Here is a 23,975-nt window from a genome sequence, read left to right as displayed (position 1 = left end):
TGGACGTCGCGGGCCCGGCGCCGCGCGGTTTCCATGGGAACGGGGCGCCGCGCGGCGCCGGCCGGTTACCGCGGCAACGCGGCGGGGTCGCCATGGCGGCGGGCGGGCCGCGCTCGCCGCGCCGCGCCGGCTCGGCCTCCCCGGCCAGGGCGGCGGGGACGGGCCGGGGGTCCCGGGCGGAGCGGGCGGAGCGGGCCAAGGCCAGCGCGGCGCTGTGGGAGGCGCGGCTGGCGGCGAGCGAGGCGTCGCGGGCCGAGTACCGCGAAGCCGCCCGCCTGCTGGCCAGGAACAACGCGGAGCTGCTGTGGCGGCAGCAGCACCAGGAGCGGGAGGCCATGGCCGTGACGAGCTTCCTCAGGAAGCAGGACCAGGAGAAGGCGGAGGAGGTGCGAGCCGCGCGCCGCCGGGGCCCCGCCAGGCCCTCGCCCCGCTCACAGCGCCGGGCCGCGGCGCGGCTGCCTCGGGCGGGGGCGAGAGTGCCCGGAGGCGCGCCCGTCCGCCCGGCAGGCCGCTGCCGGCGCGCCGCCGTTCGCGGCGGGGCGAGGAGCGGCAGCTGCCTCCCCCCGGCGACTTTCAGAGACCGGGGCTCAAAGACGCAGTCGGGCCCGGGCCCGGCAAGCCGGCGAGCGGGTCGAGAGAAGCGAGCCCTCCGCCTGCGGCTCGCTCGGCCGCACCTGGGATCCCGCGTCCGTCTTTCCCCCTCGCCGGTGTCAATAAGCTGAAGCAAATCCGGCGGCGGGTCACCAGGACGGTGAGGGGCTGGAGCACGTAACCCGTAAGAAGAGGCTGCAGGGTTTGTTCCGCTTAGACTCTGATTGCTGCCTGAAGAGGGTTACAGAGGAGACAGAAACTCTTCCCAGAGCGCAGAGAAAAGATAAGGGGCGACAGTCACAGCTTGCAGCAAGGGAAATTACAAATGGAGAGGGAAAAAAAAGGATTTGCAATGAGAGTGATTACGTAAGCACTGAAACAGATTGCTCGGAGAGGTGGTGGAATCTCTTCTCTTAGAGATTTTCAGAACTTAACTGAGTGACCTTATTTAACTCTGAATTTGGACCAGTTGTCAGCAGGAGATTGGACTAGATAACCTCCAAATGTCTCTTTCAAACAATTTTTTTTACGTTATTCAGTGATTCATTCCTGAAGCAGAGATGGTCACAACTCTGTAAAATTGTACTCAGTTAACTAAACTATTTTATTCTTTCCCCTTGTTGGTATCCATAAAGGTTTCTTTGAATAAGAAAGAGTAAGTAAGACTAAATGAAGCCATATCAACTTTAATTTAATGAGATAGGAAGCAGGCTTGGGGGATTTTTCAGTAAACAAGTCATTTTCTCTAGTGCAGTAACGAGACTGCCATGACTGAAGTTGAAATTGCCCCAACACAGAATCAGTTTAGGGCTTCTTCACACATGGTAGCTTCCGTTTGATCTTTCCCAGGTTGCTTTGCTTTAATCCAATCTGATTTTTCTTAATCCAAGTATCAAACAGAACACCCATTTTTCAGTTAGGAAGGGAAACTGAAAATGGAATTCAATGATTTTAACCCAGGATTTAACTGGATTCCAGGATATTGGGCAGGTCAAACAGCAGGAGACAATTTTCTTGCCCACATCCCACAGTTATCTCTAAGCCTAAATCCAATATCAAAGCTCTAACTTGAATCTTTTTTTCAGCTTCCTATTTTTCTCTATTTGTCTGTCCTCCTCCTCTTTTTCTATTCACATTACTGAATTGCTTCTCTACCACTGTGCACTGCTATCCGAAACAATACAGAAGAAAACCTCTATTCTCATGAATTTAATTTCCAGTAGATTTACAGATCTGTTTTCATCTAATACATATATATATATTTTTAATTTAGGCTTGCATTATTTCCTATGCTTAACCCAAATAAATGTTGGTTCTGTCACTTGCTGGTTTTAAATGTGGTTTAATCAGCCTAAATACTACAAACAAGGGAACTGTTTCCTGTTTGTGGTGTCTTCTTATAATCAAATTTGAAGAGCGGAAAACAGCTAGAAAACTCCCTCCACCACCACATACACTGTTTCTTGATTTCTGTTTTCACAGATTGAGAAGCTGAAGCAGCAGCTGATTGATTTGAAACAGCAAGCCCAAGAAGAGAACAAGAAACTGGTGGCTGAACTTTTCTCCTTTTCCTCAAAACAACAGGATCCTCTGATCAGGCTGAACAGTAGTTCTGATTTTAGTAAGAGGAATGAGTTAGGGCAGCTAACTGTTAAAGGTTTTAATGCAAGCATCTTGTGTGGAAAGAGAACTTTATAAAACAGTGGCAATGTGGGAGTTATTCTATGGCTCTGTAGAGTATTATTTCAGCTAATAATAGGAATGTTTTCTAGCATCTGAGTTAGTATAGGAACTAGCTGGGTAACAGTAAGGCCAGAAGCACAGGAAGAGCATGTTCATTTGTGCTGAGGTAAGCAATAACTAATCTGAATTCTGCTGCAGTTCTCCTTCCTTCATTCTTGATGAACTAAAAATTCTTGAACTATGGAAAATTATTATTTACTAGTCTGTCTTCAGTAAGAAACACAGAATTCTGTTAATCACTTTAAGACGATATCTCCCCCATTGAGTAGTCTCCACGAGGAACTTTCTCCCATGCCTCAGATTAGAAAGTGCAGAAAAGGCTATAAATGATGATATGGATGTTGCTTTACACTTACCACTCATTTATAGCTTGTTTTTCTTTTACTGGAAGGTAGTTTCTACTGAGTTTGTAGCATTTCTTCTAATGATGAATTCCTGCAGATCTGTGGTTTATAAAACCTTGTAGTTCAATGTAATTTCAGACATTCAGTTCTGTGTTTTACCTTACAGAGCTTGATGATTAGTTGCTCTCATTTTGTTTTCTTATTGATAATTTCTGATTTGCAGGCAGACCAATACACTCAACAAGTAAAAGAACTGGAGGAGAAATTTCAGAAAAAAGTCAGAGAAATTGGCCTAATTCAGTTAGAACTGAGATTAATAAAAGAATTCCGCAGGAAAAAAGCAGTTATGGAGAAAGAGCTGGAAGATGTAAGTTTGTTATAAGTATAGATTTGGAATATTTATTTTAAAAGCAACCTTTCTGTCTGCCTAGCAGCCCAGAAGGTGGGAGTGGAGAAGGAAAACAGATATGGCTAGTATACTGGAGTGTTTTCCTTAAGTACAGTCCACTGAGAGTGAGAAAAAGCATTAGATGGATAAAATGCAAGTTCCATAACCAGAACTCGCAGTAAGGACAGGACGAATAACGAGTCAAAACTAATCGTGACTGAAACAGAACGTGATTCTAGGATTTGGTTGGTTAGTATTGCACATTACTTTCAATTTTAATTTGTAGTGGTTTCTTTAGCTGTCCTTTTTGTCAGTGTAAAAACAGATGCATTACTGTGAAAATGTGGTGTTGCCTTCAGTACTGGAGACATTTTTTTTTTAATCACAGTTAAAAGAGAGAATGGAGACCTCAAACAGGAGACATCAGGAAGTGGTTGTGAGACTGGAGAAGAGGTTTCTTGAAGAAAAGGTAAAGACTGACAGGCAGTTAAATAATCTTTTATTAAAACAATATAATTTATCTCACTGACTATTCTGGCTGTTCTGTTTCACTCTGATGTAGTTTTGGCTGTTCTTTAATGACGATTTTACAATATCCTATGTCAATACAAGTGCAATGAATGAGCTGGAGGCTAGCTGCAGCTTTCAAAGGAAAGAGGTGGGATGTCAGGCTCCCGGAGAGGCCATGTTCACTTCCATCAGGAGCTTTAGTGCTCTCTGGAGGTCATTTGTTTTATAGCAAGAAGTTGTGTGAGTTGAAACTGTCGGTATGATTTTGAAACTTGCACCTTGTCGGATTTTAGCTTCAATACCATGTATCTCAAGCAACATTTAAACAGGCTTTCCTCCCTTTCAGAAAAGACTAGAAAAAGATGCTGAGAAGAAGGTAGTAATGATGACAGAGACCGCCCACCGTGAGGCTGTTTTGTAAGAAAAGCTTGCTTTTCCTGTTCTCTACAAAACCATTTAATCACTATTTTCTAAAGAAGTTGCCCACAGTACTGCATAGGCTTTGAAGGGCAAAATGGATGATGAGCTAGGCTGTTCTAATCTTTTAAATGTAAGTGCTGTCATCATCCTGACATTTCAGCCATGAGATTCAAACTGGTTCCAGTGGAGATATGGAGGTAATGTTATCACAGTGGCACATCATTATCTCATTGTCCCAGTCCAAACGTAGGAGTAGAGGCAAAGCTAAAAAACTTGGTACAGACCCGTAAGAATTCTACCACTTAACTCTGCAATTAGGACACTGAAATATTGATTTTAATATAAGCAAACATGGAAGGTTGTGATTACAGCTCCAGAGTTTTGTTCTCCACTGTCCAGGCAACTGAACAGCACGGGGAGAGAAGTGTTTAAGGAGAATATTCGTCTTCATGATGCTTTCACTTGCCACCTGAAAGAGGCAACGGAATTGCAAAAAGTCAAGCAGAAGTTAGAGGAGGACAAAACTCTTCTGTTACAGGAGAAGGTTTCTGTTCTTATTTTAATTGTGTTTTATTCTCCCCGAGGAAGGGGTCTTTGAAGCCCAAGGCCTGCATACAGGTGTAAGTTCACTGAGATATTAAATCTCCCGTCAGAGCTCTCCACATATATTTAATTTAGAGTTATCTGAAGAACTCTTATTTTATTCTAATTATGGGGAAGAAAGAAGGAAAGATTTCATATGATGGTCCACTAAGAATAGATCTCTTTGTAGTGTGTACTACACACAGCTGCCTTTATTTGGCTTCTCTTGTAAACAAAATCCTGATCCCAGATCTGTATTTATTCTCCAGAGTGAAGGTGCCAACATGTTTACTAGGTTGTCAGTGCTGGGGAAGAAAATTTCCAGATTTGCTGTGAATAAAATAAAGCCCAAATAATTTCTCATTATCCTTTAGGAAACCAATGAGGGTTTGATTCGGGAAAAGATCCTACAGATCAATCAGCAGAAAGCACAGATTGAAGATCTGCAATATAAAGTGGAAAAGCTAGAGATGGCCTTATGTCACATGACCAGAGAATTTGAGACAGAGACTCAGAGAACACAGCATCAGGCGCTGATACAAAATGAGGCAGGCATGGTGGAGATCAAAAAACTGCAGCAACTACTAGAAATGAAGGATCGTGAGATGAACCGAGTGAAGAAACTAGCCCGGAACATCCTGGATGAGAGGACTGAGGTGGAAAGGTTCTTCCTGGATGCTCTGGAACATGTAAAGCAGGAGATCATAGCCAGCAGGAAGCACTACAAGGAAAAGGCTCAAACTGCCTATTACAGAAAAATGATGGAGGCATGTGCAGGGAAGGAAGGATTTCCCAAAATCAAAACATTCCAAAGCAACATAAACAGCACAAATAGTGTGTACAAAGACCTAGAAGAAGCAGAGAAATGCTACTGGTATTGAAACATCAAAAATTATGGTCTATCTTCCTAGCAGAAAGGAATTTACCTCCACCTAGAAAAAAAAATGTGATGATATTGTCTAGAATAGGAATGCTTGTGGAGGTTGCTGTACTAAAAATAACTTCATGAGGTCTAAAATCCTATCAATTAGTAATGAGTTTGCAAGCACCTATTTTTCACCAGGTGATCGCTTTTTGGTTATTATTTCCATGGATGTAATTGAAAATAACAAGCTGGAAAGAGGTCCCTACCGTGTGGATTTGATATGGAATTTCCAGTATAGATGTGTTTCATAATCTGAGATTTCTTTTTAACAATTATTATTGCATCTCTAGCCTTTGGGTTGTGTAGGTGTTGTTCTGTTTTAAGAGGTAGGGAATAGCCCACTTGCTCTCTCTAGTGACCTAGCAACACTGAAGCCTGCAAAATTAATTAAAATGCTAAGAGCTCTTTACTTTGCTGCTGATCATTTTAACAGAAGCATCCAGAAGATGGCAAATCTAGTCTTTGTTCAGCTATTCTGTATTTCAGAAGCTTCTACTTTACACTGTGTCTTCAAAGTCTGTTTCCCTCAAGCTTCACAATAATGTAAAAACTAAGCCTTTATGTGAAATAGACACTGATATATCAAAATCAAGCACATGCACCCTATGGTAACGGTTGGCAGAATTAACTTTAAAAAAATGAATAAACCAAAATCTCAGATTTCTAGATGTAAGTCTCTCAGAATTTGTATTAGGATGCAGCCTAATTTAAATTGGGACTATACATGCCCCAGTGGTCAGTTTTACAGTTCTCCAACCTCCTGTGCCTAATAATCCTGTGCCTACAAACCGCAGCCTATCCAAACATTTTGATTTGAAGCCCTGGAGTTAAGGTCCAGTAGAGCTGCGGTCTGTATACATCCCTAATGAAAGATTGAAAGTATCCCACTCTCAAATAAAATACTTGCTTAGTATGTATCGACCACTGCATAACTTAGTGTTGTGCAATCAGCTGGAATGCTGTACTCATTTCTGGTTACCTTATCTCAGAAAAGACACAGCAGAAACACCATGAGTTCAAAGCCGAGAGAAGAAAGCGATTATAGCGACTTAAGAAGGCTTCTGCTTGGAGGGAAGAGGAGGGAGAAGACTCGGAGTGGGAAAGGAAATTGGGTGTAGAAATTGATCCTTTTACATATGAATAGTGGAGAAGCAAGCGAAGGAAAACATACTTGAAACTATTACATATTTAAATGCTAAAAGAAAACAGTAGTATTTATAACCAGTACATGTATAAGAGAAATCATTGCTTTTGTTCTTAATAGATTGTTTAGAGAGCCATAGATTTAGAAGCTGACAGCACCGTATGCTCAGATTTATTTTTTATTTATATGCTATGAATAGCTGAACACAACCCAGGAAATTAATGAAACTCAGAGGCAGAATTGAAAACCTTTTTACACATACGGAATCCATGAGACATTCCTTTGGACTTTATCTCCTAATACTTTGATCTTTTCTATGTTTTTCAGGGAAAAAATCCACTTTGAAAAAGTTGATATCAGTGACTTGACATGGGAACAAAAAGAACGTGTTCTGAGAATACTTTTTGCCAAAATGAACGGCACAAATCTATGGTAATGCTCAGTTTCTTAAGTAGATGAATGCAAAGCTTTTCTTGTTAGAGAAATAAGGCTGATAACTCTAGGTCGGGGAGCTCATTGGAGCTTCTGCAGTGTTAGCATTGCCATATTGGAGTTACTGTATGCCACAATGCTAGGAGTTACTTTGTAGCTTGGTGAGAGGTATTTTAACCTTTTTAACAGGTGATATATGCTAATTTTAACATGCAGCAGACTATACTGTAAGATCTTTGTACTGTAAGCAAGTACAAAGATCCCTACCTCTTAAAACAGAACAACACCTACACAACCCAAAGGCTAGAGATGCAATAATAATTGTTAAAAAGAAATCTCAGATTATGAAACACATCTATACTGGAAATTCCATATCAAATCCACATGGTAGGGACCTCTTTCCAGCTTGTTATTTTCAATTACATCCATGGAAATAATAATAAAAGCAAGTGGAAAAAAACTTCTGATATTGCTCAAAAAGTTAGAGAATTAGCTTTGATTAGTGCAGTGTGATTAATTTTGTTCAGTCATTAACAAATTCCTATTCATCTTTACCAAATAAATAAATAATATATATGGTGACAGTAGCACTCCCCAGAACACCATAAAGCAATCTGCCGGTGTTGAAAAAATACAAATTTTCATAACCAAGATACTGAAAGTAAACTCATCCTATGGCTCATTGCTGTCAGCATAAGAAAGTTATGAGCAGGAATTTAGAGGTACATAAAACGTGCCTCAAAAAGCATTAAATTCATTATAAGCTGCAAACTGAATGTATGACAGAATGCATAAGAGGACCTAAATATAAATCTAAACTGTTACACTTTTTCATGTAGTTTTGGAGAGCTGATGCTGAAGGTGTAAATCGCCTCCTCTACGTTAAAGGCATTGGTTTGAATTCATAGTATACAAAAGTTACACTATTAGAAAAATAGAAAATTTTGTTGCACTTTTTACAGCAAGAGTAAGATATGTGTAATTAAATGATTTGTCCATCAGCACATGCAGCTTTTATACGTCCATAAATTCATTTATGCATGGATTACCTCCTTTTATCACCGTTTGCCAATGTACAAGAACATATGTAAAGCTGCATAGTATGAAAGCCTGAGAAAAGGAACACAAACACTTCACTTTAACTTTTAAGTTAAAAATAGTTTTTCTTTTCAAATACAGTTTTTGATACTTTCGATGATTGCCAATATAAAACATATATTTGATGTGTATATTCCAAGTAATCAATATTATAAGAAAGTAAGTTTTCAGCATGTAATATCCTCTCTTTTTTGGAAGACTCTTCTATTTATTTGCCTATAATTTGTCCTCACAAATGCTAGCTTAGAGCCTTTCTTCCTTTAAAAAAAGTCAAACAGTTTTATTATATCTGTTAAGGGAATAAATCTGTTGACTGGGAATCAGAAAGGAGATGGATTAATGAAATAATATTTTGTTCAGTCTCTGGCAGTGACTGTGATAGTCTTCACAGCTGAATAGAGGATCACTTAGATCCTATTAACAGCAAACATGAGAAAGTCATTGCCATATTTGTATAACTAGAAATAAGCTAAAGAGCAGAAATTGTTGCACAGCAACATTGATCTGTGCATATCCAATTTCTGTTTAAGCACTCTTCAGTCACTTTTATTTGTAATGATTTAGCAGCAAAGACTGGAGTTCCACAGTGAACTGAATCCAGGTTCAAATCAGTGCTGATTCTGGATAGGATATTGTAATAGCTCAAGTGTCCTAGCATTTCTTGCTTGCAGTTAATTTTAGGAAACAAGGACAGAGCTTGGTGTGGGATTAGAAACCTGTCTGAGTGTAGATAACCCATAGACGAGGATCACTTTGCACTTGTTTCTTCCTCACAGGAAATACAGCAAAGATTTGGCCACTTCAGCTCCAGCTCCCACTGATACTAGAGAAGAAAACAAAGTTGGGTAAGATCCTAAATTATACCATACATACCATACATAAGATCCTAAATTATACCATACAATTATACCATACCATCTCCTCAGCTCCTGGTTATTTATAAGCAGATACAAATGTCTCTCTCTTATCTCATTCACTTTAGAAATACTTTGTTTTTTTCTGAAGAGATATACTGGTGTGTCTACACACAAAGAAATATATGTAAGAAGAGAGAAAGGAATTTTAGTTTTATTTTGAAATTTCTGGTCATTTCAGTCTTTTAGCAGCAGGTATTCAGCTCATACGAAAAATCTGATATTATGTCCTCCTAAAACTTCCTGTCACTGAAGAGCAGCTTTATTAAAGGCCATGACTGTACAACAAGACACCTTCTCTTCTGCTAGCTAGAGGGGGTTTTGATTAAAAGGCAAAAGCTATTAAGATGATTTTGCATTCAGTGTAGAGACACTTTAAGAGCAAGGAGCAAAATGAAGCATTCATATACCTAGTTTTCACAGATACAAACTCAGATACAAGTGTATTGCTAATTACACTGCTCCAAAGTGAACAGTATCAACTTACACTGGAGGAACTAGAAGAGAGGACATCTGGCATGTTATCATGGAGCGTTGTGTGTCAAACATGAGAGAGTATAGCACAGAAAATTACAATACTGAGATACCAGATAGCCAGATAAAGTTCATAAAGAGGAGCACTGGAAGGATTTCTATGGAAAGATGACAGACAGCTCCTTCAGTGAGTCCAACAGCCACTTCCAAAAGTGGCATGGAAGTGACTTGTGGCCTTTTTTGCAGAGTGAATTGTAGAGGCATGTGACTTGGAGACAGTGTCAGGCATAAAAGACTGCTCACAGTCTACAAAGAAAGAGGAGAAAAAAGACAAATAGAAGCAGAAGTGACCATAGGGTCTGATTCTCAAAGGTAGTTATATTAATTTAAATTATTGGGAGTTACAATAGCTTTGAGAATCTAGACTGCAGTGCCTTCTAGGCAAGAAACTATTTTAAATATGAGACAAAGAGCTGGCAGTAAGATTGCATTCTAACACAGGCTAAAGAAATTTATTATGAGATTTTATGTTTGTGTAATACAGAAAATATATTATTCATTTTTTATAATGAATGTTAAAATCAGAAGGAGGATAAACAGGTGAACAGAAAACAGTAACAACAATGAGATGAGGCAGGTACATCATGATCAGTCAGCATCTGCAGCTTGATCTAAAAAGGCATTTTATTAACTAGAAAAAAGTACATCTAGGATTTATATTTTTAATGCAGTTATTTAAAATCATCTGTTTAAAAACTCTTTCAAAATGCAGATAATCAGAAAAGATATTTACACACATATGAAAGGATTATACAAGTATTTAGAACATTGTTCTGGAAATAGTGCAGGGATTCTCCTGTGGTACTCCAGGCCTCAGATAAGCTTGACAATACAGAACTGATTTTGTTATAGGAAAAGTTGGCTTAGGAACTTCTGAAGACAGAGTTAGCAGGGTTTAACAGGGCTACAGAAAAGTCAGAACAGCAATGCTAATTAGGAAGAAAAGGAAGGTGATTTGAAAGTGAGCAACTGTAGAGCAACGTTCTTAGAGATTATTATTTAGCATTCCTTTCCCACGTGTATGAATGAATGCCAGTGTGTTAATGGTGATTTACCTGGAATGTTTTTACCTTTGCAGCACAGAGAATATTCCTCCCAGCCTAACATTCATTACACAGCAGGCTGAATTATCTGAGTCATCATCTTCTGCACTAATCCTTCCACATATTCAGCTGTTCACCCCAAAGAGGGAGTAAGGCAGCTGTACGTTTTGAATGCACAAGACCAACAGCCACTGCAGTTACTCTCTCACTGGCACTTTTCATTTGTGAAATCATCTTGTGAACGAGGCTGCAGTTCTAAACACTGAGTCTGCTATGAGCACTCCTTTGAAATTAGCTTGAAATATGACTTCAGTATTTTCTTCCTTCTTAAATAAAGATTTTTTTTATTTCCCAAGGCAGTAGCTAGGATGATCCTGTATACAATCTAGAATTTGGATTACTGGTTAGAACTCTATAATACAATTTGATGAAGATATCTTTTCACTTTGTAATAAAGTCATTTATATGCAGCATAAGAGCTTTTGTAATCAAGTGATGTGTATGTAAAAACAGACACAAAGCATTCCTTGAAATGCTGTTTGAGGAGTTTGGTACAGAGGTCCTTGAAAAGCTGTAAAGGAGGTTGGATACATGTGTTATAGGAGTCACGGACCAGCCTCTGCAAAGAGCGTAATAAAATGAACATGACATCTATAAAATATTTTAACAAGGAACAGTCATTTGCTGCAGCAATGTATCAGCAAGTTTTTAATTCATAATCAAATTGCAAAGGTGAGGCTTTCCTCTAGGGTACAACAAAGATAAAATGAGATACAAACATTAGTGGATCCACAGCAGTTGCACTAATATACAACTGTCAGTAACAAAAGGCATCTATATCAGAAGGCAGAATACAAGGTGTTCACATTCAGGTTGTTTAATTAGAATGAATCATGATTAGAATCATTAAAATAGTATTTTCTGTGAGTGCTTCAGTGAGCTTCCTGCAGTTCCCTCACTGCTGCATCACCTTCCAGGTGAAGCAGGAATCAAAAAGCAGGCTCTCCAGCTACAAAACACACATGTTCTTAAGGACAGGGTCTATCAAGACTTAATCTTCTCTACTAATGGGACCTGCAGTACCTAGAGGGTGTTACTGTGTATTTGAGCAAATGTGACAGAGAGTCAAACAATCAACACATGCACTACAGCTATAATCAGGAAAGTTAACCAAGAGAATAGGTCTGGATGCTTTCTGATAGAAAAAATTATTCTTCCTTCCTACTGACCGTTCTACATCTTAATCCTCCTTCCACCTAGACTCACATAACTCTGTGACATGATGATACCCAGACACAGCTGTGTTTCTGCTTCCACAGTGTCATTATGTTACAGGCCGTGTGGGTGCATTTCTGTTAGCACAGTAAACAGGCATCCAACAACTCATTTCAGGTATAATGGAATTGACAGCAAATGAGACCAGTGATGTGCACAACAGAAACTGAAGTTTCCAGGCTGTTAGAGGCAGAGTGAAGGTTACTGCAGCAGCCAGGAATCTCTTTCATCCTCAGACAAGCAACCAAGTATTCTTTCCTGAAAAAAAAACTTAAAAAGCCAGCTCCCAGGTGTTTTGGAAACCACTAAGCAGATGAAAGTGATATTTTATGAACTTCAACAGTAGAAACTCCCATACTTGGTATCTTCATTGTATGTAGAAATCACTTCTATGAGACACTTCTCTGAGACATCCAAAGTGTCCCAGAGATGACACTCAAAATGAGTGCTCATCATCTGAGTAACTCAAATGTACAATAAAGAGCTGAACTGCCACAAAATGTAGCCAGTGGTGAGTCACTAAGGCTAAAAGTATTGAAGTGGAAAACAGTCAGAGTGATGGTCAAGTTGAGAGGGTCTGGAAAGAAAGGTAAACTGAGGCCACTGTCTGCACTTCTGGTTGGATAAGATGGTTTCCTCTGTGAAAGGTTACTGGAAGGAATTTGAAACAGTATACTGACAGCAACAGAAAACCCAGACTGTGTATTACATGAGTCTGCTTGATTTAACTAGAAACAGAGACCCTTGAGCAAATGGAGCTTTCTATTCGTTCCCAAGAAAACGGTGATAGTGAGGACAAAGCTGGTAAGTGTTTGCAGCACAGAAGGAGCAGGGCACCAGGGAAAGCATCTATAAAGGCTGCATTTAGTTCCCCATAGTTGGCATAACCACAGCAGGCTTGGTAACGGTGGCATCTTCCTCTTTCCATTGAGAGATAATAGTTTTCAGCTGTGTGTAGAACTGCACTCCCTGGAGAAAAGAAGATGCACAGGAATCAGATGTTTGGCCTAATGAATTTTTCAGGTCTGCACCAGGAATATTTCAAGCAGTTCCTCTACATCTACACAGGATCAAGCTTTCCTTTGTGGGAGCCACTCTATCATCCTGTCCCCTTTACCAGTTCCCCGGATTCTGAGCCAAGAGAAAGCTTGCTACCCAGTTCTCAATCCCTTCTTCAATCTCTACCTTACTCATAAGGTTTGATGATGGTCTCCCCATCGCCATTTCTAACACGATTTATTGCAATTCAGTCTAATAGCGTACTCTGAATTAGTTACCTGTTTGCCATAGAAATTGGTGTCTCCTCTGAAAGAAGCACGCGAGCCAGTGAAAGAGAACATGGGCAGAGGTACTGGGATCGGAACATTGACACCCACCTAAACCAAAGGAAAGTTGCCACGTTAATCACAAGAGAAAGAAGTAGCAGTCTGCAACCTACTGCATTTTGTTTCCTTAAATCTGAGACTTGCCACGTAAGAGCTGTGCCACAATGAGTGATCAGCCACAACAGCGCTGGATGGCCACCCACTGTAAATGGTGAGCTCTAACGGCAGCAATTCTCCCTTTAACATACCTGCCCCACATCTACTAAGTGGGAATATTTTCGAGCTGTGGCTCCATTGGTGGTGAAGATTGCAGTTCCATTTCCATAGGGATTGTTGTTCACTATCTCAATTGCATCATCTAAATTGTCTGCTTCCATAACCACTAAGACAGGCCCGAAGATTTCTTCCTTGTAGCAAGTCATGTTTGGCTGCCAAGACAAATAGCAGATAAATCACCTTGTATCAACAGCATATAGCAAACACACATGCCACTCGTGCTCAGAATACTCTCAGGATCACCCGTCATGCTGCATTGCCACAGGCCATCCTTACAGCCTCCTTGCCCTTCCACCATCTCCCGTGCCCTGCTGTCTAACTGCAGTCCATCAAGGAGGGTACCACTTTTAATCCCTAACTTGCTTTCTGCTTTTACTGCCTAACTTCAGTGACAGAGGTCTACTCTTTGATCAAGGCAGATTAAAGTCGGGATTAATTCAGGATAGTTTACTTCAGTTCTTTTTGACAGCAGCCACAGCCTTCCATCCTCTAGTCTTGGCAGTTACCTATTTGTATCAGCCCCATGCTCATTCTTCTACCAGTCTCTTTCTCACTTCCCAGCATCTATTGCACCCATCCTGCACTCTGACTATAGTGTACTTCATTAATTTCCCCAATCAGACTTCCAAGCATTCCCAGGTGTTCAAAAGACAGCTGTACACGTGCAAACACATCTTTGACAAGCTGCAAATTTTATGTGGCTATTATTATTAACCACACCATTGAATAACAAACTAAGAATCACAAAATTTCAGTGGAACTTTTACTTTTGAATGGGAAATCTCACAACATTTATGATACACCAAAGGAAATGAAAACATTTTGACATATTTAATGAGAACAAGGCAAGAAAATTCTAAGATAGAGTAAAAGCTTGAATTATGTACATCAAGTACATAAAATCCTAAGAATATAAAGTACAACAGCAGAACTATCAAGACTGGTCTGGTGTCATGGAATCACTCACCAAAAGGCCTAAAATGAATTGAATACTTCAACACTGAAGAAATGATACCAGCTAACTGCATAAAAATAAAAATATGAACTTAAGTGTGAAAAACCACTTGAGATGTGGTTGCACATTATGCATTATGCTGACCCAGTAAAGTTGTGAATATATTCAACAATAAAGAGATTTTGTAGTTTATTCTATATCATTCTTGCGAAGGCTTCCACAAAACACAACTTTCGGTTCATTAAGTCCTTAAGTTACAAACTGCAGGAGGGTATAATGGAGGAAGGAATGCTGAACGTTTGACTGTTCCTCATACTCTTCTTTAAGCATCTGTGCTGGCAAGGGAAAGCCCAGCCCTTTATAGGCTTTCTACCTGGTGATTATTGATTATCGACTGGTTTGTCTAACCCGCGTTTCCACTGACCCTGTGATATATGGCATCAAGCACTACTCTTGGTTATCTTACCTTGACATTGGCAAGGATTGTTGGCCCAACAAAATTGCCATTTTCATAGCCCTTCACTTTGATATTACGTCCATCCAGAAGAAGGCTGGCACCTTCTTTTACTCCTTTCTCGATCAGATGGCAAACCCGTTCCTTAGCTTGGGGACTGATCAGGGGCCCTAGATCTGCACCAGGCTGATCTCCTGTGAAAAGGCAGAGACAAAGTTTTTAACCCTGACAGCTTCCTCTTCATAAGCAGCAAGGAGATAACTGTATTGCCAGTAAAATTATGAAAATCCTGATGATTTGGGACACAGAACCAAGATCTGTGCCATTAATGAATAGAAGGAATAGCCTACAACTGTCAAAACCAGCAGATAAGAGAAGCTGTAAGTTTGAAGAGCTGAGTAATACTGTGCTGAAGATCAACTTTGTGGCTCTTTAAATTTAGTTTTCAAAAGCTTTGCTAAACAAGAGTGGTCAGAAGTAACAAAGGTTCATCTTCCCTTTTATATACATAAAATTGCTACAAAGAACAAGTTTAGCTTGCAGCCAAAGGAAGTGAGCTAATTTAGACTTTAATTTGATAGCTGAACAGTGTCAAAAAGAGATCAAATAGACTATGAATTCTCTGAAATACAAGTACATGGTTTCTGACATTCCAGGCATTGGCATTTTAAATTACACAAGTCTGTCAGACAAAACAGGCCTTTTCTATGTTGTACAAAGAGAATTCTTCACAATCTCCACATTCTGGAGCTTCTACGCTTGTCTGAGAAACACCATCTTTGTGCATACTAGGAATTTTTGTCCCCAAGACATCTAGACTACACTTGTCCCAGTGAGGACATGAGGCCAGCTGAATCCTACCTGCTTCCTTTGGAATTAGGATTCAGAGGTTTTGATACCTTTTCTCATCTTACGTGCCACTACATTCTGTTATTTTCCTTCTTCCTTTCTTTAAGGGAACTCTTGTCATTTCAAGCTTTGCTAGAATCAGAACAAACTGCATTCTCAATTATTTCCAACCATGCCGCTTGCAGGAGTGACAAATACCGTATGCTGACTTGCTCTAATATGCAAATGGACTGTAGTAAGAGAACTAACTACATCAGCCAGGTGTCCTTTCAGACCAAAGACTTGATCCAGGATTTGGAGATTAAAATGTACCAGGCTAGAAATGGACCTTCTTCTTGAATCCTGCCCATGAATGAAGAAAGCAAAACTGAAAGAGAAGTTTCTTTTTCCTTTTTCTTTTCCTGTGTATGTATATTTACAATGTTTGTCTAGAGGAAGAATAACTTCAGATCACCAGGAAGCTAAAATCCCAAACCAGGTATTTTTAAAAGAAAAAAATTCCCAATTTTTTTTTCCAATTTTTATTTTCAGGACTTTATTAAAAATACATGAAAGATAGGAGAATTTTTGCTAGAATTAAAAACAAGCTAATTTTTCTAAGTATTTTATTGTTCTCACTTTTTCCTTTGTATTGCATGCTTACTAGGAACTGGAAGGATCTCTAAGTGAAGTTGCTATAAACATGGTGGGTTTGATTTATGTACAGTAGATAACCTCAAAGCTCCAGTTAAAACAAGGTCAATCCTTGCATCATAGTCATACCCTAAGCCTTCCCACAAAATCCTAACTACAAGTCCAAGGCCCAAAACAGACAACACACTTTGATCTACAGATCAAAGCTCTGTAGCCAACAGCTCCCAATGACACACTGCGACACGTCAGATACACAGACCTCAAAAGCCACCGCCATACACAAGTCAGGTACCCGACAAGAAATTATCAAAGTTTGTACCTGCATTTACACGTAGATTTTTGGCTCTCTCCACAAGCTCTGGCAGCCATTTCTGTGATTCTCCCACTAAGATTGCTGTAGACAGGGCCATGCAGCGTTGGCCAGCTGCTCCAAAAGCAGCTCCAACCAGCTGGTTCAAGGTGTTCTCCTTATTGGCATCAGGCATCACCACACCATGGTTCTTGGCTCCCTGCAATATAACACATATAGAGTCTCCTGCTATTAATCACTCCCACCACTTCCTCTCTAGCTCTGCGATATGGGATCACAGAATCAGTAAGGTTGGAAGGGATCTCTGGAGGTCATCTAAGTCCAACCTCCCAAAGATTTCCGGGTGCTGATTCCACTGGGGCTTGAACCTAGGACCTTCAGCATGTAAAGCAGACGTGATAGCCACTACACTACCCCTCTCTCTCCTTATAGTAGCCATGACTCTGCTACCAACAACCTGGCAAGAAGGGAAGCCTCATCACTTAACTACAGTAGCAAAGTCAGCTTCTGAGGCTGGGGGTCGTGGTCTGTCTTAACATGCAAAGAGGCAGTCGGTGTGCAGACGCGCGCTCCATTCAGAGGTATTACCATGTTGGCCTGGACCCTCTTGCCATTTCGGGATCCTCTCTCGTAGATGTACTCGCCAGCCTGATTAGATCCCACAAAGCTGATTGCTCTGATATCCGGATGGTCACAGATGAAATTCACAGCTTCAAACAGGAAATAACACATTATGCACAGAAGCTTCCCTTTGTTCCCGTCCCCATACTGCAAAGTCTGTACTTTTTCTCCTTGTCTATACTCTTGTCTCTGTGTTCTCCTCATTTAAGGTCCCCTACTGCCAGCCCATGCATCTCTCCACTGATTTCTACTGATACAATACTGGTATCCACTGCATATTCAGTAAGGCACCTAAGTACCTAATTTTTGGTTAGGCTCCCTTAGAAAACCAAGATGATTTATCTACTTATTTCTTTTGGAACTTATGTAGCTTAATAGAATTTGAGCACTTACATGCCAGGGTAACTCTGATCCCCAACCTCCCAAATTCTGGCCACTTTATCTCCTTAAAATTTTGATGCAAATTGCATTTAATCTCTCAGTCACCTCCCTTCCCCTCCAAGGCTTGAGTGCCCTTCCAGATCTATCTTAAAGCAGTACTAACAGACTCCCCAACTTCTTAAAGCAGTACTAACAGACTCCCCAACTTCTTTAGTACCCTCGCTGAATACACCACAACGCTCCAGCCATCTCCCAACAAGGGCTATTGTTACCTTCATGCTGTCCATGGATGATATTCAGGGTCCCATCTGGGGCACCAGCATCCTGAAATAGCTTTGCAAGGAACATGAGTGCTCCTGGAACACGCTCAGATGGTTTCATCAAGAAAGTGTTTCCACAAACCATAGCCATGGGAAACATCCAAAGAGGAATCATGGCTGGGAAATTGAATGGTGCAATTCCAGCACACACTCCCAGAGGCAGACGGTAGGTGTGAGTGTCCATGTCTTTAGTGATGGAGGGCATTGTCTCTCCCAGAATGAGGGATGTCACACTGCAGGCATGTTCAACCACCTCTGCAGCAGAAAGGGCAACATGCCACTGGGTGATCTGTTAACATTCAGGCCCCAAACTCCCTTCTCACCATTGCCTTGACCCAAATCTTTCTTCCAGCCTCTTTCCCCACAACTTAAAGTCATTGTGCTCCACAAGATTCCTTTGCTCTGCCAAGCATTGTGAGCTGGTGGTGAGTGGATTCTCTCCTGAGTGTGTTATATGTTTGTGTGATAGGAGCACAGACACAACAGCCCAGTAAAAGAAGTACAGAAGTAAAAGACTCAGTTTCAGATATCTGAGTACAAGCAAAAAGTTCCTATTGCTGTACAGCTAGTTGTAGTTACCGATAGGAAAAGGAAGGGACTAACAACTTAGAAGTAGCTTTTTTTAAAAAAAATGATCTAATGGAGCTTTTCAAGTTAGAGCTCCAATTGCTTTTTCTTCACAAGGAAGCTGGGAAGTACATGCATGGACTCCTAGAGCAGCTGTTGCTCAGGAGACTTCCTCCCTTCCTATACGTTCTGAAACCCTTTTTTAACAGGGCCAGCAGCTTACGGAGGCCTCGGAATACGTCTCCCTCAGCATCAGCCAGGGTCTTCCCTTGCTCAAAGGTGATGAGTTTTGAAATTTCTTTCTGAGAATGGAAAACACAAAGTTCATCAATGTTAGAAAAGTGCCTGCCCATGAGGTACAATGGAGACATAGGACATGTTTAACAGAGTTGAACATCACAGTGAACAGACTGAGTAGAGCCCAGGAAAGACAACACTGGTTGATTTGCTCCTTGTACACAAGAAGTTAATAAGCCACACAGGTGACACTGTAAAAAGAACACTGTGGGGCTGGCTTATAGTCTACAGCTATCATGTGTCACAGCAGAGAAGCACAGAAAAAGCAATCTAGGGTATCAAAAGATATAGTAACACACTTCTCCCGTTAACTTTTTCAACTGGCATATTTTCTATCAAGGTTCAAAGTTCCTCTTTTGACAAAGGAACTAATGCAGAAGAATATTCCCCAAGAAGATGCCTCTCTGATCTCATTTGCCTGGAGACCGCTTTTTTGCACCTCTCAAGTACAGTGCCTCCATCAGCTCCTCAATCATGGCAATGCTGCCCCACCAAATAAACCATAACCGTTTGAATCAACTTCCTAGAATCAGCTGCCATGCACTCAGCAATAACCATCATGCTCAGCTATAGGTGTCTCACCAGATTGTCTTTGATGAGCTGTTGGTAACGCAGGAGGATTTGCTGGCGACTCAGAACAGATGTTTCTGACCAGTTCCAAAAAGCCTTTTTGCACGAGGCCACAGCTGCCTCCATCTCACTGGCTGTGGCCTTTGGTACACGAGCAACCACTTCATTTGTGGCCTGAAGGAAAAAACAAACTGCATCAAAGCCCAACTTTCTCCAACTATCGCTCTCAACCATTCAACTGTCCTTTCACACCACACACCTGATATCCTCATTCTAAAAGGAGTTGTACTTCCAAAGGGAGAGTACAAAAGAGACTTCTCTCTTGGTGCAGATGAAAGGCATTGGCTACAACTGAAGCTCTGTGTATTCAGGAGTTCTGAAACTCTGTTCGGAAGTTCTCAAATTAGGCACCCAGAAAGCTGAAAAATTAGAGGTGACTTCCAAATGCTAGAGTTGAAGTGACTTGTCTGCTATAACATATCTTTCAGCTTCTAGAGCGGATAAGGCAAAGGTTTCTGTGGACTCTGTCCTTTTCCCTCTCCACTGTCTTGGCTCATCTGCTGTCCCTCCTGTGCCCTAAATGAGGCAAGAATCCTTTGAAAAAAGTAGCATGTGACTGTGCAATTTGCATTCATGTTACAGTTCACCTAGATCACCAGGCAGAAGTAAGAGTCTATGATCAACATTTGCTGTACAATATTTTAACTTTTATATCCTGTCTTTACCAGTTCAGCCTCCTTCCAGTGCACTCTTAAAAACTAAATCTGCTTTAACATGTCAAAAACACCAGGTACATCATTAAGAGAGAAAATACTAAGTACAAGAGGGAAAAAATGAAACACAAACATTGGCTGCTCCACAGAGACTAAATGAGCTTCATGAATGTTGCTTGCTGCTCTGATTACTTCCACAAAGCATATCAAAATAAGGCTTTACAGAGAAAAGTTGTAGAAACTGCTGACCAAATGCTTACTTCAAGGGTCAAACCCTGGAACATCATCTTATTTCCATTTGTCTTTGGTGGAGGACTGAGATGAACGCAAGTGCTACTAATATAAGTTTTGCATTGCAAGCATCTAAATTCACTGTGAATATTGCGGCTCACAGATGGAAGCTCTCTCAAAGGACAGAAGAGGAGCTTCAGCTGTCAGGATTTTCCCCTTGGTCTGAGAGTGAAATCAGTCTCTTTGAGGACTTTTACATTCAGCTGACATCAAATCACATGAGGTTGCATACATAGAGAGTGAAAAAAATCCTTCCAAAATTCGCGATACTATTCTCAGAGCAAAGAAAAGGGAAAAAAACCCAGCAAGTAGTGTTTAAGCTTCCCCTTTGGATATCTGGATAAACTCTCTTTGGGTTTTACGATACATGGGGAGAGAAAGGAGGTCATCACTTTCCTAAGATCAACATTTCATATGAAGATGCAGTTGAAAAGCAATTGCACAGTGCTAAATCTGTCTTAATCTCAAAGTCTAAACCTTTCTCAAGAAGTGTATGTACTTTCACCAAATGACTCAATAGAGGCACAGACCCTTGCTGCACAGTGGCTGCTGATACATACACAGAGACCATTTCACTTACTGGGTTGTGGATATCGATCCATTCAGTAGTTTTGGACTCAACAAACTTCCCATCAATGAACAGTTTGGTTGTTGGCTGTGGAAGACAAAACACTGGGCAGTGAGTGACCTTTGTCTCAAGTATTCGTATAAACACTAACGTGCCTTATCACAGGCAGGCCTTCGCCACTCACCGCTACGCCGCCCTGCCCGTTAGAGGGCTTAGACCCAATGCTTTACAGCTCTGCCCAGCTACCTGTTCGGGCTGCAATTTTTCATGCTATCCACCCTCTGCTTGCCCACTTTCAACCACACTGGCCACAAAGTTTTCTAAAAATAGTTCAAGAAAATATATATTGTTAAACTTACATTCAGAAGTATTTCAATCTACTTAATCACCCAAAGTTTAGTAAGTTAGGAGACTGAAAAACTGCAATTCGTAAATGTTCAGAAAAAATGGTGAATAATTCCACTTTTTGAGAACGCTATGTAGCCAGTGCAGCCTGTACTACACACTTCCTTCCCACCAAACCATCATGTAAGTTCACCTCCCCAGCTCACAGCTGCAGGCAGAAAACTGGATGATCATTTGGGCTTGGAACTAAGAGCAAGGAACCTGCATTTGCCGAGTTCACAGTGATTCTCCTTGCCCGCAGCGTTGGAGACAGAACTCTGCATTTCAGGTGCAGAGGAGGGAAAAGCAAAGTTTGGAATAAGAGTTCAGCTAAATTCAGGCCAGAAGGAAAAGCAGGGCTATAAGCTGTAATTAGCACTGGATTGGCAACACAACTGTAGCAAGCAGGAAACCAGGCTGGGCCGGCATAAATGAAGAAACTGGAAACTAACAGTACGGAACGGATATTAGGAGGTTCGGAGAGAACCAGGAGAAACTGGGAAGCAGTTAATCATGGAGAGAACAGCGGGGAAGGTAAAAGAACTGCAGGAAGACAAGGTCCAGAAAAGGATGGTGCATGAATAACAGGTAAGATAAAGGGGGAATGGACCTGCAGCACAAAGAACAGAAATGGGACATATCTGACAAAAAGACTAGAATATATTAAAAAAACACCCAAAACATGGAGCTGTGTGAAGGAAAGAAGTTAGGCCATGGAATTATGACAGACAGATGAGGACTGGGATGCAATCCAAGGCATAGTGAAGGGGCAGAGATGAGAGGAAGAATAAGGAAAAGAAACAGGGTTAGCTAGACAAGCAGTGAGAGTGAAAATTGGATGAGAGTAGGGGAAAAAATGAAAAAAAGAGCAAACAGAGTGGGACAAGCTGAGAAACTAGGACTAATATGAGACATGTAAAGTAAGACTAGCAAGGGATAAGAAAGACCTATTGATCTGGGGGCAACAGAGAAGTGGGTCCAAAACAAAGCATCGCAGGTGATCGTGCAGGGGATATTACACCTGGGGAAGAGAGACAGAATAGCCAGTGCTCATGAAATCATACTCCCTCCGAAACTAAGTGCAAGAACCCTCCCAGCTCCTCTGCTGCCCGCAAAGGTCTTTCAGCACTGCTCTAAATAAAGAATGACAAACTCCTACTGCTATCAGTAACTCCATTAGCCAAGTTGCACATATTTGCAGTGGACATGCAGGCTCCAAAGCTCTATCACTCACGTGGGCTTCAGGACAACGGAACTTGGGTTTTTTCAAATGGCTTAAAAAAAGACACTAGGGAATTCCACATGCAAGGAAAAATTACGCAATTTAGGAAATGCTGGAATTAGGATTGACTACACTTCTTCCATAAGATCTCCCCCTCTTCTTCCGTAGAGAACGAGCCTGCTGTGGGAACACGGACTGCAGAAGCGCAGACTGTTCGGGCAATCACGACTTACCCCTTCAGATCTCGGAAAGCGTACAGTCACGGATACCGGAACAAAAAGAGACACTGCAGCAGCTAAAGCAGTTGAATACTGCCCTGAGAAAATCAGAGCCGGTCTCTACCGCAGGCAGACTACGCGAAGACAGGCATGCAGCTTGAAGGAACCTTTTTTTCACACATGCTCAGTAATTGTATGGGTTTTTTTTGTTGTTGTTGTTGTTTTTTGGCTGCTCTTACTGAAGAAATATTATACATGGTAAAAGAAGTGTAAAAATCAAGCGGGGAGAAAGCTGCTTAACTAACTGTACGCTTAACAAGCCGTGTTTAATCAACCGTATAAATACAAATATATATATATATATATGTATATGTATATATATAAACCGTATTTAATAAAGAGGGAGAAAGCGGAGCGCCAAGCCACGCTCCCCGGCACACGCACGGGAGCCTGCAGCACGGCTCGGCGGGGTAACTCCCGGGCCGGGGTAATGCCGGCGGACAACGGCTCCGGCGCCGTCCGGGGGCTCCTCGGCCCTGGGGCCAAACGAGCCGCTCGTGCAGCGAGTGCCTCCCGCCCCCCCGCCCGCACTCACCGCCGCGGAGGAGGAGGAGGAGGCGGCGGCCGAGGCGACCCACGCGGCACCGGCTCTGCGCGGCAGCTGGACGGGAGGGAAACGCACAGGGCGCGGTTGCGGCGGGGCTCCCGACGGCGGCCCGCGGCCTCCGGCCCGCCCGGCCCGGGCTGCACCCGCCGCCCCCCGCCCCGGGACGGGCCTCCGCCGACAGCCGCTGCGGGGGGAGAGGGGGAGGGAACGGCCACGGCCACGGCCACGGCCACGGCGGCCGCCGCCTCACCCCGAGCGCCGCCCGCCGCCGCCCGCCCCAGGCGCCCCAGGCGCCGCGCGCCGCCGCCGCCGCCGCCGCCATCCCGGCCTCGAACGACGCGTCCCCCCCGACGGCGCCCCCCGCCGCCGCCCCCCCAGGCACCGCCCCCACGCGCGCTCATTGGCCGCCGGGGCGCCGGCCTCGCCCAACCCGCTCCCGCCGCTCCGGCACCGCCCTCGCGGCGCTCGGCC

At 42.2% G+C, this 23,975-nt stretch overlaps 2 protein-coding genes across 2 annotated transcripts; one reads left to right on the top strand and one right to left on the bottom strand.

Moving 5' to 3' along the window:
- The first annotated feature begins 92 nt into the window (after positions 1 to 92).
- On the top strand, positions 93 to 7,371 carry BBOF1 (basal body orientation factor 1). The gene is made up of 8 exons (XM_062576184.1): positions 93 to 386; positions 2,074 to 2,139; positions 2,902 to 3,045; positions 3,455 to 3,535; positions 3,923 to 3,993; positions 4,396 to 4,540; positions 4,953 to 5,452; positions 6,975 to 7,371. Exons 1-8 carry the CDS (start codon positions 93 to 95, stop codon positions 7,081 to 7,083), a joined length of 1,410 nt encoding a protein of 469 aa, XP_062432168.1. The 3' UTR covers positions 7,084 to 7,371.
- A 3,992-nt stretch (positions 7,372 to 11,363) lies between these two features.
- On the bottom strand, positions 11,364 to 23,771 carry ALDH6A1 (aldehyde dehydrogenase 6 family member A1). The gene is made up of 12 exons (XM_062575882.1): positions 23,755 to 23,771; positions 23,493 to 23,558; positions 21,086 to 21,160; positions 19,514 to 19,675; positions 18,858 to 18,936; positions 18,020 to 18,322; positions 17,334 to 17,455; positions 16,755 to 16,944; positions 14,966 to 15,147; positions 13,517 to 13,696; positions 13,221 to 13,319; positions 11,364 to 12,912 (listed from the first exon to the last, which is right to left on the bottom strand). Exons 4-12 carry the CDS (start codon positions 19,625 to 19,627, stop codon positions 12,808 to 12,810), a joined length of 1,374 nt encoding a protein of 457 aa, XP_062431866.1. The 5' UTR covers positions 19,628 to 19,675; positions 21,086 to 21,160; positions 23,493 to 23,558; positions 23,755 to 23,771; the 3' UTR covers positions 11,364 to 12,807.
- Between the last annotated feature and the right edge of the window lie 204 nt (positions 23,772 to 23,975).

The sequence above is a fragment of the Rhea pennata genome, chromosome 5, assembly GCF_028389875.1.
Source record: "Rhea pennata isolate bPtePen1 chromosome 5, bPtePen1.pri, whole genome shotgun sequence".
Lineage (NCBI taxonomy): Eukaryota > Metazoa > Chordata > Aves > Rheiformes > Rheidae > Rhea > Rhea pennata.
The sequence above is the reverse complement of the archived record's forward strand: the minus strand, read 5'-3'. Positions and strand labels throughout refer to the sequence as shown.